At 40.2% G+C, this 15,273-nt stretch overlaps 1 protein-coding gene across 4 annotated transcripts in view; it reads right to left on the bottom strand.

Moving 5' to 3' along the window:
- Positions 1-15,273, bottom strand: part of EPAS1 (endothelial PAS domain protein 1) — a 117,402-nt gene that overhangs the window by 6,526 nt on the left and 95,603 nt on the right. For all 4 annotated transcript variants that reach the window (XM_038177629.2, XM_072035727.1, XM_072035725.1 and 1 more), the window contains 5 exons: positions 7,570-7,676; positions 2,751-2,898; positions 1,789-1,997; positions 1,276-1,463; positions 269-379 (listed from right to left, as the gene is read on the bottom strand). In XM_038177629.2, the coding sequence (XP_038033557.1) occupies positions 269-379; positions 1,276-1,463; positions 1,789-1,997; positions 2,751-2,898; positions 7,570-7,676 (763 nt within the window). The remainder of the gene's footprint in view (positions 1-268; positions 380-1,275; positions 1,464-1,788; positions 1,998-2,750; positions 2,899-7,569; positions 7,677-15,273) is intronic.

The following is a 15,273-nucleotide window of genomic DNA, read 5'->3' on the forward strand; positions in this document are numbered from 1 at the left end:
CAAATTCTGAAGCTCTCTGCTGCTTCTTTCTTAGCAGTGCCACCACAGTGATACCCTAAGGCACTTCATACAGTTAGGGACAGTAATGTACACCTCAGCTTTTGAAAGTGTATGCCCGTGTTAATGTTGTGCATCAAAGTTTTGGTGTATGTGTGCAAATGCAATTTGCATGTTATGTCACTATTACCTGCACATACAGCATGCATCTCTACTACCTGCTAGCATAGGACTGATTTTCATGGATTTGGAAGAGATATTAGTTCCTTACCTGGGAGTTGCACTGATTTTTTGATTCTGTGTCCATGGCAAAGAGTTTTTCAATCACCTCAATCTTCAGATCTTCATCCACAGAACTGTAATAATCTCCTGGGCTGCTTGGCTGCACAGAAATGAGAATTTGCTATAAGCAGCAAGACAACCGCAGTGCTGCCTTAGCATCATGCAGCTTATACTGTGCTAGTCAGATAAACAGATCTTTGCTATGAAGAGAAAATAGCAAGATTGCATATATACTGTCCTCAAAACCTAAAACTGCACTTCTATCACATCCTTTTCTCCAACACGAGATTACTTGTCGCTACAAAATTTGAGAGACATACCAATTAGCAGAGGCACCCAATACAGGAACCTAGCTGTCTTTGGAAACTCAGACCAGTAACATGGTATGTACACTAATAAATGATTTTGTCAAGAAAGGAAATGCTTTGCACTACCTCAATGATTTCATTTAAACTGGACATTATCTAGTAAAGATCTAGCTAAGAGTGGCTCCTGCTCTTGAGGGCAATGCCCTGAAAGTACATTCATTATTTCAGTGATGAACTGCATGGAGTTACTCTGTTGGGTAAATTTTCTCTGGAGCCTGTGTTGGATAAGTTTTCTGGATGAAGACTGTAGCTTCTAGTGAACAAACAGAAAGAGGATTGGTCTAAGGGAGATTGTGCTAGTGGCCAGACCGTTCTACTTTGGCATTTCATTTAAGGCTAACTCCATGAATGGTGGTTCCAAGTTCATCTACCAGTTGGTTTATAGACTATCATAATTACTGAGTGAGCTGGGACAAAATGAGGATTACACTACAAAGACATGATATAGTTCCCATTTAATATTTTTGCTATTGATCCTTAAGGTATACACAGTACAGTAGGGATATAGTTATGCTGGGTCTGATTACAAGCATTGAGACAGGACTGCTAATATGAAAACATCACCTGCATATATTGATGGACCTACACAGAAAACACCGCTTTCACATTTTTTAAAACCTTTTCTTACCGTGGAACAGCTACTGTTGCTGCTTGCACTTGGAGTACTGCTGCCGGGTGCAATCTGAGGCATGGTAAAGGATGGTATCGTCAGTGTTTCACCTTGAGCGGCATGGCTTTTCACTTCCACTGGCCAGGGTTTATTTGGTGTCAAAACAGTGCTGGTAAAGGCAGGGGCTTCCTCAAACTTCTGTGTCCCTGGAAAGAGTTGTAACAATATTAATGGATGCCTTTGGCTCATGTGCCCTGTTATGATATAACTACAGCTATTCATTAAAAGTGAACCCTGCTCCTAGTTGCCATAACAATAAGTTGGCAAAGACTTACTGTATCTTGTTTAGTCAGCAAGAAAAACCTGATTCTGCTCTCATTCACAGAAATTTTCTACTGGTATGAGCACACAGGCTCTTATGACTGTTACTCCTAATTTATACACAGCAAACAGACCTTGTCTATTAAGTTCTTAAATGTAGGCTCATACATGGTTCTTTGTTACACAAAAATTATTTGCACAAATACTAACCAAAATCCAGGGAAATAATGGCATCTCCAGGTGTTGGTGCCAGCTGCGCAAGTTCCTCTGGTTCTTCCTTTAGCTTAGTAAACAAGAAATCACTCTTCTCTGTCCCGGGGATCCCGTTCTCGAAGGCAGTGCTCATCGTGAGCAGGTGAGGCTTGAAGAGCGATTCCGTTTGGTCCATAGAGAACACTATATCATTCTTCTCAATTTCACTAGCAAGAAAGAAAAAAAAAAAAAAGGTTTAAGGCACTTTGCTCTCTAAAGGAAAAAGATGTGGTAACACAGGTATTACAGACTCTCTAAAGATCAGCTGTAAGAGCATTTTGGTGGCTCTCGGTGGAATGCCAGGCTCTTGACAGGCGAGGCACGGTTCCAGCGTTGCTGAGCACCACAATCTCAGATGACGCAGAGAGTGTGGTCAGGACTTCTGTGGGAATACTCGGGGCTTTGTTGCTCTGTTTTTTCAAGGGATGTAGTCAAGGCTATAATGACCCAGACTCAAATAAGTATTTCCTATTTTGGCCTCATCTAGGGCCAAAAATACTTGGGTTTTGTCAGACAAAGACTATTCTGTGGTCCTGATTTTTGAGGAGGAAAATGGCTTTTCCTAGCAACACAAGTTACAATTACTACTGAATTTTCTCTCTGTCACAGTACTAGAAAAATAAAACATATTTAGTCATTGTGTCTCACAACAAAATCTTTACTGCAGGCTTTATTCTCTGGTCCACTAGCAGAGCAGTTGTTCTGTAGAAAAGAGACTAAAGCGTGTTTCAACAGCTTGTATGGGAACAGTGATGCCATATTCTTCATGAACGTTTAACATCAGTAAACAAGCTTGAACAAACATGACTAAATTGATTTAAGCGTAGTTGGATAAATAGACCCTTCAAAAACACCTCTGATTAACGCACTTCTTCCAACAGATGGATTTAAGTGTGTTGTTGTTGTTCTGCACAACTTACCTCAGCACATAGTTGACACAGATGATGCACTGAGGCTGTAGGTTGCGCGTGTTGTAAATGACAGTCCCTTGAGTCTCCAGCCATACGTATCCACCATGCTTGGCAAGCATACGGTACTGGCCAGTCACCACTTGACCTTTTGTGCACACTGAGAAATGAGAGCAGAGAAATAAAAATAATGTTGCAGCACAAATAAGAATGTGCTATATGTAACAGTAATTTAAATAAACCTGTTTCTGAGTTTTCATTACACAAAACCACACAAAAACATTTGTAAGCAAGGATGCTTAATTCCTGGAAAATTCAGCCATTTTTGATATAAAAGGGGCTGTTAAGCTGATGTTCCCACTCAAGGTGCATGGCATTTGAGTTCTTTGGATGGACTGAGTATTCAGATCAGGGTGTGGGACTTTTTGATTTCAATATAAGATCCTAGTTATAAACCCCAAATAAACCCCACTGCGTATTTCTTGAAAGTCCCTTTTCTAGTACAATTGCTCTCAATTTAGGTTCCTAAATGGATCTGTACAAAAGTAAATTTATTTAGGAAACTATTCAATAGTCTCCTTGTTTAGGTGATGGATATTCCCAAGAATCAGATGACTTAAAAGCAATCTCCACAGAAAGTTACTGTCGTGATTTCATTCCATACCAATCTCTTTTCCATGCCTTAGAGTAAGGAGCTGGAGATTACAACACAATGAAAGCAAAGATGTCACCAGGACAACAGTGGTCTTAAGTGACTGAAGAAGTAATATCACTTAAAAAAGCATCGTTAAGAAAGGTACATGAGTTTAAAGTTTCATGTAGATGTCTGAAAGGTTAAGGATCCCACAGCTATTTTGTAATACTTGAGGAGAATGAGATTTCAGTATGGAGCTCTGGACTTCTGAAATGTGTAGTTTTATGATGTGCTGCCAGGCGCAAACCCCTTCCTAAAAGCAAGGGATATTGTCATGCAATTTATAGTCATCAACTGGGGAAAATATTGCTGATTGAAAGTGGTAAAATTAGGGCTGAGTATTAGAGTATGCAGGCAGTACAAACAAGAGGTTGTATTTGTAAGCAGACGTAGTCGCGCTGAGTGGCAAAATGGGAACTGGCACAACAAAACCTTTGAAAACTTTGGCAATCTTTCCTTTTAAACAGCTTTTATGCATTAAGACAGTACGCCATCAAACTAATGCCCTAAAAATAAAGCAAATTGGCTCAGGAAGGCTGGAACTTGATTCTGCAGTCTTTATACAGAAAAATTCCTTGTGAATGTGGCCATTAACAGAAACTATTTATTGTCAGTCTCTCCTACATTGCCACCACACAAATGTACAATGCAGGCCTCGGAAACACAACTGGTTTGCAGATAATTGTTACTGTGTTTATCTTTCTATCTCTGAAGTTTGTTTGTTTGTTTTCTTCCTAGGAGTATCTAATCATCCTTTATTTAATTTATTTAGACAAAGTAGAACATTACCTTTATTGATTAAATACTTCTGGTGGAACAAAATGAAAAGCCTTTCATTTCAAAGTGTTTTAGTGACTGAACTGTTCTGCTCTGCTTGTGAAACATAATTACACTGCTTCCTAATCATCAGCTCATCAATAAGAGTCACAGTGTAGGCGCCTGCTACATTACAAAGAAGCTTTTTACTGCTTTAATCTTTTTTATTAATATTATTCAAAGCATGTCATGTTCTGATATAATAAAGTACAGCAGAATCCCTCCTTGGGGTAATCTCATAAATTACTAATACACTTGTAACTGCTGACTTTGTTATCAATGCTGCATTAAAGTTCTGGCTTTGGAGTGGATTTCTCTTTCTTTCTTTCTTTCTCTCTCTCTCTCTCTCTCTCTCTCTCTTTCATATACATTTATATACTTACATACATACATTCCTGTGTCTTTACAGAATTAGTAACATTTCAATGAAAAATGCTCACATTAGATACCTTATATTGGGGAAGAGAAGGGGGGAGGCAGGGATGAATTTAATTTAATATAAAGTTTGCTTTTTTAATTGCTGAGAAATGTTTAAGAAATATGATTCACTTGGAAGGCTTATTGAACTTCTGCTTGTACTAACAAGTGACATGCCCCAGACGGTGACAACAGCTCCCCAACAAAGTCAACAGCAAAATTCCCATTGGCTTTAACAGCAACACGACCCAACCCTACTAGAAGTGTTTATTGACTATTAATCCCTGAATGGAAAACATAGCTCTACAGTCAATCATTTATGTAGATTTATGTAACAAAACAGAGATTTTCACCTTGCTTGCATAATATGTGAAAAACTGGGTATGCTAACTGCTGCCAAATGCTTTCTAATCTTTCTTTTGATGATGACTAATTAAGACTTTCATATTCTATATGCAACTATATTTCCAACTCAGAACACAAACTACTGTGCCTTGAATGCAAGGTTGGTATTGAAAAAGTTTGGCACTGACAACAAAAATCAGTATAGTAAAACTGCACAGAGCTTGATTTTCCACTAAATTGGAAGGAAGGGAAAGAGTTCTCCTATCTCACAGACTCATTTGAGGTTTCTCTCCCTCTCTCTTCAATCTTCAGACTCCTATCTCCTATGTATCTTCACAAGACTAAATGGTTGGCACTATCAGAATTGATGCCTATATTGTTGTATGAATATATACTCTATATAAAATAATTCTAATAAAGTGCTAGTTTAATAAATACAGGAATACTGAACACGAATACCATATTTGGTTCTGCACTCTGACTTGTGTCTCTATGTAAGCCAGGAGGTGCATACTTCCATGTGTAAATGAACATGGCCAGAAGAACCAGTAAGTTCTCTATAAGCTGTGTGCCTGCTTGGTTGCCCTGTGCACTAGACAACATCTCAGTAATAATGGCACACATTAAGAAACCGAGGGGTTTCCTACTCAGAGGGCTTATGTGCTTGCTGAAGGCACAGCTTGCTAAGAACCCTGACTGTCCCAGAAGATAGAGGAAGCATTTCTCTTAGAAGGACTAAAAGCATTTAAAAACATTTATTGGCTTCATTCAGCATCTCAACCAGTCCATGCCCAACAGCAACTATCTGTAGGACACAGCCTCTCCTATAGGCACAAAGGGAATCTAGGTGTAATCTTGAATCCAATTGCTACAGGAAGGAGAAGCCTCCATCAATGCCTGGATAAGATGGTTAGCAGAAGCTCTCCAGAAATCCTTACATGGACTAGTCTTGATTCAATGGTCCTATCTAATTAATTAAATATGGATAAACCAACATGAGCTCTCTCTCTTGCTACCAAAAAGATTGCCAATTCTCATTTCATTCCTTCTCTGGCATTATCTCATTCTTAGAAATGAAACTCAGCAATTCAAAACCAACTGTACAGCATAGTCACTGATTTCTCACAGGATGACTCTTGATAGCTCAGCATAGGCTATGCACATCTTATCTATGAATATCACTAATTCCTTTTCACTGTTAAAACCATGAACACACTTTCAAAGAAACAATTTTAAAAGATATATTCACAGACATCCCTCTGTAAGGATGGTGTTGTGTTTCTTTTTTTTATAAAGCAGTTCTGGAAACAGAATGATTCATAACAACACTGTTCTACAGCACACAACTTTAATCACTGCCAAACATTCTTTCAAATAACATTCAACTCAAAGCTATCCTGAATCCTTGCCATTGCAGCTAACACATATTCCCTTTTCCCCTTAAGGTCAGACAGCTATGCTTTACTGCTACTTTTCTTTGAGATGTACAGAAATACTTTCTCTGTAAGTATATTTGGTGGGTAATTCCCCACAGACATGATCTAAGTCATGGACTTTCCTGAGCCACAGAGACCTTGATCATAGTTAACTACATGTGGTTTCTGTTGTTGTTGGTTTTCTTTTCTTTTCTATTTTTTTTTAAACTCATGTGCTCCAGTCTAGCAGCTTTGCCTTGTTTTTATAAAAATAGCAGCAGCAGTTTTAGTGACTTTTTGCTGAGTACTCTCCCATGCACTACTCGTTCAGTGGTTGTAACAGCCAGAGGTGGGAAGCATTGTGTGTACAGTGGGCACCATGCTGTCTCCAGTATAAGTGCCACTTTTAAGGACAGAGACTGAAGACTTGAATTGAATAATTTTAAGACACTTTATGTGCAAGAGAGAAAGTGTAATTGTGTGGCTGGCTTGCTGAATAGAGGGAACAGACCTTGGCTCTGATCCCTGCTCCCAAAATGATTCAGGTATTTTATATTAAGAACAGCTAAGAGTGGCACTTTACAAAGGCATAAGAATAACAAGAAGAAACTGTTCCTAGAAGTATATGTTATCTGTACAATGACTATCCCTTTTAGAAGATCTTTTTGCACACCTGTTTTGAGTGGGGAAAGTAGTTTTTATTTGGTAGCAGAAGAAAGACATCAAAAAATACGCTGCATTAAGCTCTTCCTATTGCCCTTTACAGCTGTCCTTATTGCTGAGCCCAATGGTAGACTAATACCAGTAAATGCACTCATGCACTTCATTATCACTAGAATGGTAAAACCAAGCTAGTATTGCCTAACCCATCTTTTCAAATTTTCAGCTGATCTATGCATTATCCCTTAGAAAAAGATCCTCTTTTAGCTATAATCCAAATTTATTTTTTTTTTAAGTATGGCAAAAATCAGTCCCTGTGGAAAGAGCAAGAGCAGTTTTCAGGGAGACAAACATGGTAACATGTAAGCTTTCTTGCAGAGTGTAAATTCTTTTCTCAGAGAATACGCACACAAATACCCATCCTCACAATTTATTGAGGTATCTATGTGCAAACTGTGACCAAAAAAATAAGAACATGACTTACAGTTCTGATGACTCTTGGTCATATTCTCTGAGTCCAAGGCATGGTAGAACTCGTACGCTGAACGGCCCAGCAGCTCCTCTGGGTGGTATCCAATCAGTTCTGTTATTCTAGGGTAAGAAAAAACAAACATTTAAAACTCCTATCACCTGACAGCACTTCACAGGTCTCAGTTCTAGTTCTTAAACTAAAAGAATTAAAACCACAATGTGAGAAATCCTGAACTTCCAAAGTCATTAGGATACGTAGAGAATTTCCAAGCATGTTCTTAAACCTTTCCATGTTCAAAATAGGTTGTCTTTTGCTCCTACTGTAAAAAAAAAATATTCCTACAGTAGTGATGTGTTGCAAATTTTCCCAGGCCTATTACACAGCATCTCTTACAGAAGCTCACAATAGGGAAACCATTACTAACAAAGTTCTCAAGCTGTCCACTACATACAGAAACTCCCACTATATCATCCAAAAATAAACACGTGCAAGGTAGTAGTAGTTGGCACCGTCAGTTTTGAAAGTTTATGTAAGTTTTTAAAATATACATGTGTTAACTCACTACTTTGGGTATTACATTTAATAAAATAATAAAGCAAGGTGAGAAATTAAGGGCTTTAAAAAAATCAAATCAGCTCTTCTACTTAGTGTTTCTCAATTGTATGAGAACTTTACCATGTGGATTAGGTTACTTGGGTGACTAATCCACAAACTAAGTAGGATTTTACACAAAGAAAGCTATGGTCTGAAAAACTAGACTTTTTTCAGAGCTTTTCTGAGTACTCGGGCAAGGCAGGATTTGTCACAAGTTTCTGAATAAATGAAAATAGGTCATCAAACTGTGCAGATGATTTTGTCTAATGAGGGGGTGGAGGAAAAGGGTTGTTTTCTCCTAAATTAAATTTGAATAAAATCCATCACATGCAACTTTACAGAAAATACAGTTAGTAAAAATTAATGTTCTATATGCATTCAAAAGCAAAGATACCATCATCTGGAATAACAAGGAAAAGCATTACTGTTTTTCAAGTCAGTAGCAACTCTTAGATGCCTTTTCCTAGCTTTGGAAGTGCAATAACAGCCCAGAATGTTGCCGAGCACTATCTCAAAGCAACTACAACCGGATTGCTACGCTGCCATACACTTTAAAAAGCCAGGAAGTTTGGAGAGGGATGGTCACGTCTTAGAGCACATCACTGCTGCGAATGGTAAGAACTGAGCTTTATGCCTTATAACTAAACTCCCTTGGTAGGGTCTATCTGCCTCTACAGCTCTTTGATTAGTGGTGTTACCGCACTGCTACTTCTAAGATGCACACCCCCGGTTTGGGTTTGGGGTTTTGTGTACTTGTTGGAAGGACAGTCGTGGCCCAGCCCTCCAGACAAAAGCATGCCTTCACAAGACAGACATGTAAATACTGCAAAACAAACAGAACAAGAGCATGGCAGGGATCTGGATCCCCCTTGAGCAAGGAAGACAAGTAAGATGTAGCTGTGTTGTGTAGGGTTTGAAAGCCAAGGTGTTGAGTCAGCTTTTCCCTCGCCTCCACAGAAGCGTGTAGCTCATACCCCCAGGACACCTTGGTTTGTCACGCTGAAAACTGCTCTCTGTCCTGATCTCCACGGAATGAACCTGAGTTTGCAATGGCTCTGCTAAGCAAAGACTGTAGTTGATTTTACTGGATTCCCCCAGAAGATTTAGTCTTCTGTTTATGTTTACAGCTTTATTTACGCTTACAGCTAGACCAACAAAGGGGAAATTCTTGAATCAGGTTTCAAAGAGTTGCTTTTTTTGGACTGTCTTCACTGACAAGTTTCTGATCTTTTAAATTGCAACACAGTCAAATCTATAACTTTTCTCTGAAACCACAATGCTTTTTCTTTTCAATAAAAGCAGAAGTTCTCATAACAAGTGAGTCACAAGAGCTGAACGTCAGGAGAAAACACTGAATACAGAAGGAGCCCTAATAAAATAAAGGCTCCCAAAGTACATTTGCTGCTTGCCTTTGTGCAGTTGGTGTCATACATTGGTGTAAGTGGCCAGAGGCTTTTGCCAGGACCAGTGTAAACATGCAACCTTCAAAAACAGCAAATCTGACTTTTGGTTGGCATCATACCATAAAGCCATCAAGATTAGCTCGGAGCTCTGCACAAGGGGAAGGCTTTTAAAGTGCAGGATTTAATCTTAATCCAGGCACTTGGAGCTCAAAGACAAGTGGGGATTGCATGTGGAGAATGGAAAGGAAATAAAAGAACTGGGAAAGAAAAAAAAAAAAAAAAAGGAAGCATCATGTACCGAGGAGCACCAATGCAAATCCCAAACCACACCACAACCATAATGGGTGTCAACAATGGAACTGAGATAGCGAGCAGAAACCATGCCTTACAGCAAGCTGAGGGACTCTTAACTCTCTTCATATATGGATTGCAATCTGTGTGCCAAAATTGTCTATTCCAATCCTGTAATTCTCCTCTCAAATTATTCATTACTGATCAGGTCATAACAAGTATCCTTACTATAAAATTACCCTTCGTGTCAGTCCATGGCACAGAAAGACTCATAGTGTAATCCTGCTGTGATTATGTCAAATTTAATTAGATTGAATTTGGTCTCGGATTAAAGTTAGCAAGTGGTATGCAGGTTTTTACCTCAACCAAGTAAAATGTATACAAAAAGATAAAATTAAGATACCTACAAACCCCAAGATACTGACCAAACTCTAAACCCAGGCCACGTAACGGTGAAATACTAGTTAAGAGTAATTGTTTTAGAATAATTACTTAAAAAAAAAAAAAAAGGCTTATCAGCCCCTCTGCCCTAGTTAATTGATCTGTTAATGTGCTACCACTACTCAGCTTCATTACATTTCTCTTTACACACTCTTAGGAAGAAAATACTTATTTTTCTCTTATTTTTTCCCATCTCTGTCACCTCTGGCCTCTTCCTCTCCAGGACATTTGTGGAAGATTGCCTGCAGCTAACAGCCTGAACAGGCTGAAGCACAGCAGGTGGTTTAGCAGCCACTCCGCTGATGTTGCCTGAGCATGGCTTTGGCTCTGGCCATTTTAGAGCATCCTCCGAGCTCTGCAAGCAGTCCACAAGAGCCTCTCTGAGAGATAAAATACCAAATGAACACACAGAGCAGTAAGTGGAAAGGAAAAAGCGTCCTATGGAGGAGCTATGAGAAGTACCAAGCTAAAAAAGTCACAGAAATTTATATGCCCCATGGGACCAACGGGTCATTTACAAAACCTGAGTCCAAAGCACAAGACCTCTACTTTTGCTTAGGCACCAGACAGAAAATTGCTCTTTGTGCAAGCTGTGGAATGACAAAATAGGAAAACAAACTGCATGGTGGGTTTGGATGGCTCTCCTCTCATGCTAGGCTTTGTGTTTTCTCTGCATGTGTAAAAGCTGCACTGTTGCTAATTAGAAGGAGAATACTAATTTCTGTTGGAGAAGACGAGTGGGCTGAGAGGCTGTTTATTCTCCTGCTAATCCACCCTGGTCTCAAAGCACAGAGACCTTTGGGGGAAGCTTCATTTTGCCAAACTGGCACTTCAGTTTTCTGAGCTAACCCTGTCACCATGATGCAGCAGGGTCAAAATCTCAGAGCACACATGGAAGGGATGGGCAATAGCCCTCCAGTGCAGGTCTGTCTCAGCTACCGCTATTTCAATGCTTTTTGAGCACTATTTCAGTTTCTTTTAATACATCCGTTTCTTGGATGTGGAGTAAAGGGAAACTTTTGTGCTTAAGGTACACACAACGGAGGAACAGAATATCTGAATCCTACACCTAGCTGAATGCAACTTTGGCCTTCTTTAGCTCTGAGACACGGCAAAACATAAATAAAGCTCACTTCTTCAAAGGCTACGTCTCCTAAGAGATGAGCTATTTCAGGTGTTTTTATTTTTTTTTAATTGGGCTTTGCTGCTTTTCTGTCTCTTTACAGGAGCACAAAGGTTTTTATTGTATACTATTACTTGAGTTAAAATAGTATGGTGAGAGCTAACAGCACGGAGAAGTCAGGCTCTTTGTGAAAGCCTACTGTAATGTTTACTGCTCATAAAAAATAGCTGGGTGTGTATTTGTCAGCCCTTGTGTGGACTCTGTGTGTGAGGGTGTGTATCCCTTAACAAAGCCTTTCTGTATTCAAACTGTTACCAAGTTATTGAAGTTAAATTGGTCTTGCCGGGAACAAACAAACAAACAAAGTTATACTAAAAAAAAAATAATAAGAAAGCCCAAACAGCCATTGCCTCTGGGGTAAAGCTGGACAAGCACTGCGGTACGGCACTAGAGACATGTTCATGACTTCTTCCACTCTAACCCGAGCTCAAAAAATGCACAAGCCTGGGACCCCCTGGCTGCTCCTCAGAGGCAGAGCTGCTCTGCTGGGGGGCATCTGCCCTGCTGGGCAAAAAGTCTAGATTGGTGCATCACGAACTGCAACAGGACTCTGTCCCCTACTCACTTGGTCTATCTGAACCTAAATTTATTTATTAACAAAATAATAATTTTAACTAATGTAATAATTAATTTTAACAGATTGCTCCTGTTCTATGTGATATTTATGAAAAAAACAAACAAATCCAATAACAACAAAAAGCCACCACCAGAGTCAGTTTTGCCAAATGCAAATCTTTGGTTTCAGCTATCACCACTCCCCTCTCCCTGCAGCATCTGCCCCCTGAGCAGGGCTGGAGGAGGGACAGGAAGTCCTTTCAAATGCTTATTTGCTTTCTCACCTAATTTGAAAATACTCTCCAAATATAGGTCGAATGGCAAACTGACTGAAAACCTCTTGTAATGTCCTGTGCTTGCATATTTCTATTTTACGCAGACAGACCTGGAAATAATACAATTCAGTGTCCTCTCAGCCTGACTCCCACATGTGCTCATATTAGAAGAAACCAGATTGGGACCAACAGGACTGAACTTCACCGTCCTGCACAGTCCTATTGTGAATCACCATCCATCCTCCATCGCTCCATTTTCTCCTTCAGCTCTCTCATTACACAGTTCCAATCAAGGAAAAGCAAAAGAGTGTAACTAATTGGGTTTCTTGTAACCAGGAACATGCAATTCCCCAAAGCAAGCGTGCCTTCCAAGTAATGGACGCCATATGCTTTCCAGCGTGTCAGTGCCAGGGAACTGGTTGCCGGCTGCCTCCAGAGTCACGGCTGGCACTGCCAGCCCTCTTGCACTGCACAGGGCAGCTTTGCTTCCTTGGCCTTATCTCCTTTCCTCTCAGGCAGGTCCCCCACAGCCATCAGGGGCAGAGTGCTCCTGCTCCCCTCCACAACACCCCAAAGAGGCAGCGGGGATGAAGGTGGAAAGGCAACGCCACCCCCAATGCCACGTTACCTGCTCTGCTTTCCAAGCCCCAGTCCCCTCCAAGATATGGAGGTATGGGTTTCCTCTGTACCTCAGGGCACCTGATGTAGTTTTGGGGTTTTCTGCCAAATGCAGATAGTTTTCACTTTCGTTTTGTGGATTTTTCCTACACAGAAACATGCTGCAGTTATTTACACCTACCCATCACCCCAGTGCCACCAAAGCAACAGTCCTCTCATGCAAAGACTTTGCCTTTTTCTGACACCCTCACCAGAGATTGTCCCCGACACAGAGCCTCGTGCAGTCGAACTAAGGCCTCACTTGGATTGTTGGATTGTGCCACTGATCAGTATTTCCGCATTACAGCTAAAATAATCCTTCCTGTAAACCACTTAGCCAAGATAAGTGGAGCAAGGGAATGTTTTTAAGTCGATCTTCAGGAATGGCTGAAGCAGGCATTTAGCAAGACAAGAATTTGAATTATGGACCAACTTTTTAATATTTATGTCTTAAAAAAGCTGTCTTTACAGGCTTATCGCCTCGCTAAAGTTGTTTCAGGAATACAAATGCCGCCCACCTAGCCACAGGCAAGTCAAGGACCACATATGTATGTCTATATATGTTTTATATGGGAGGGCAAAATATATGGGTTGGTCTCCTATATTTCAAATGAGGGAAGGCCAGACTTATCCAACTTCATGTGTAATCAGTCACTGTGCTCTCCTGAGAAAAAGCCAAAATAATCAAGGCACTTTATATTAGCCATCCAGTTTTCGTTACAAACTGTTGAAAGGTAGTCGGCATGTCATTCTGCCACATAAAAACTATGAGGTTTCCTAAAGAGATGACAGATGTCACCCTAATTTTCTGCCCAGATAAATTTCAGCTTCATGCAGATATCTTTTGTAGGCACACTGACAGTGGATGCTTCCCTGAGGAAGGTCCAGCACAGCCACCATTTATTACAATACTTCTCCAGAAATCCTAGTTTCCTGAGTGGTGGAAGCAGCACTGTGAGCAGATCTGCTCACAACAGATGAACTGCAAAACTCGACTGTGACAGAAGCCTGCTTGAGGAGGCATGCTGCCCGCAAGGATATCACCCCTGAGCTCAGAAGACACAGCCTCTTACAGAGAAATGATCTGTCAGCCCTGCCGTGTCGCTGCAGGAAGGCTGGAGCACACTGAGAGAGGTTTAGGCATCTGACTGGCACATGCTGCTTTTCCTCCCCCGCTCCTCAGCCTGGATTTACATTCCTGGCATAAACTGCTCCTTCAATACCATTTGTCTAGCAGCACTGAATTTGATAAGAACAGCTGAGTGTTTTGCATTTTTATGTGGCTACTGATGTGTCGCCTGTTGGAGAGGAACCAACATTCCTCTGGGAGGGAAGAGAGAGCCAGGAGGATCAGCTGGGAAGGACCTGAAAGGTGCGTGAAGTTTATTTGCTTCTCTGGCCTTTTTACAACTTTATCATACTCTCAGTAAAACATGAATGAAACATTCAAGGAAAACTACACAGTAGAAGACATGCTGTTTTGCTGCCTGGTTTTAAAGAGAAATCTCTCAAATTCCTTGTGGGCTGAATCATCCAGAGGAGGCTGTTGCATTTCTCTGCCATATGAAAAGTGTTCCCTGTAAATCCACTCCCACTATTTAAGACGAGGCATATGACTTTATTCTTTTTAAAACAATCACATGTATCTTTAACGGAAAAGAATCAGACCCTCAAGTTCACACTTATAACTGCTTATGCATCACATCTATTAGAGACACACGAATGCTGCAGCACAGCAAAGTTCTGTCAGTCTCCTCCAACCTACCACTGAGCAAGTTTTATGGCCCCAGAAATTCTGAGGTAAGTTGCTTTTCATAGTGAATCACTACTGTCTTGTTGGATTTTTCCCCAGTAGCAAAAGCCTATTGATACCTCAATTTTCTCACCCTGAAAGTATTAAAAAAAAAAAAAGTGTCTTCTATTTCAGTTACATCACAGCACATTTCTAATTACAACAGACTTGGCTGCTAAATTCTCAGAGAGGTCAGAAGAAGGTCAGTCACATGTTTCACACTCTTAATCTTGCTTTCATCCACAGCTGCTAATCCAGCTAGTTTATATGGCTGCTTCACTATACTATTTAAAATAATAATCTTGCTTGGAACAGGTTTAAACAAACCTTCAAAAGATCAAGAAAATAACCAAGATCTCAATCCTGCAAGTTTTTACATAAAATTCAAGCATATGTATAATCCCACTAACAGCCTTATGCATCTCAGTGGTTGCAGACATCTCCAGCTTTCAGGAGAGCAGTGTCATTAGACAAAGCCATCAGAAAACTTCAAATTAACTTTGGGGATTAAAGAATCAGAAAATA

The sequence above is a fragment of the Anas platyrhynchos genome, chromosome 3 (genome assembly GCF_047663525.1).
Source record: "Anas platyrhynchos isolate ZD024472 breed Pekin duck chromosome 3, IASCAAS_PekinDuck_T2T, whole genome shotgun sequence".
Taxonomy (NCBI): domain Eukaryota; kingdom Metazoa; phylum Chordata; class Aves; order Anseriformes; family Anatidae; genus Anas; species Anas platyrhynchos.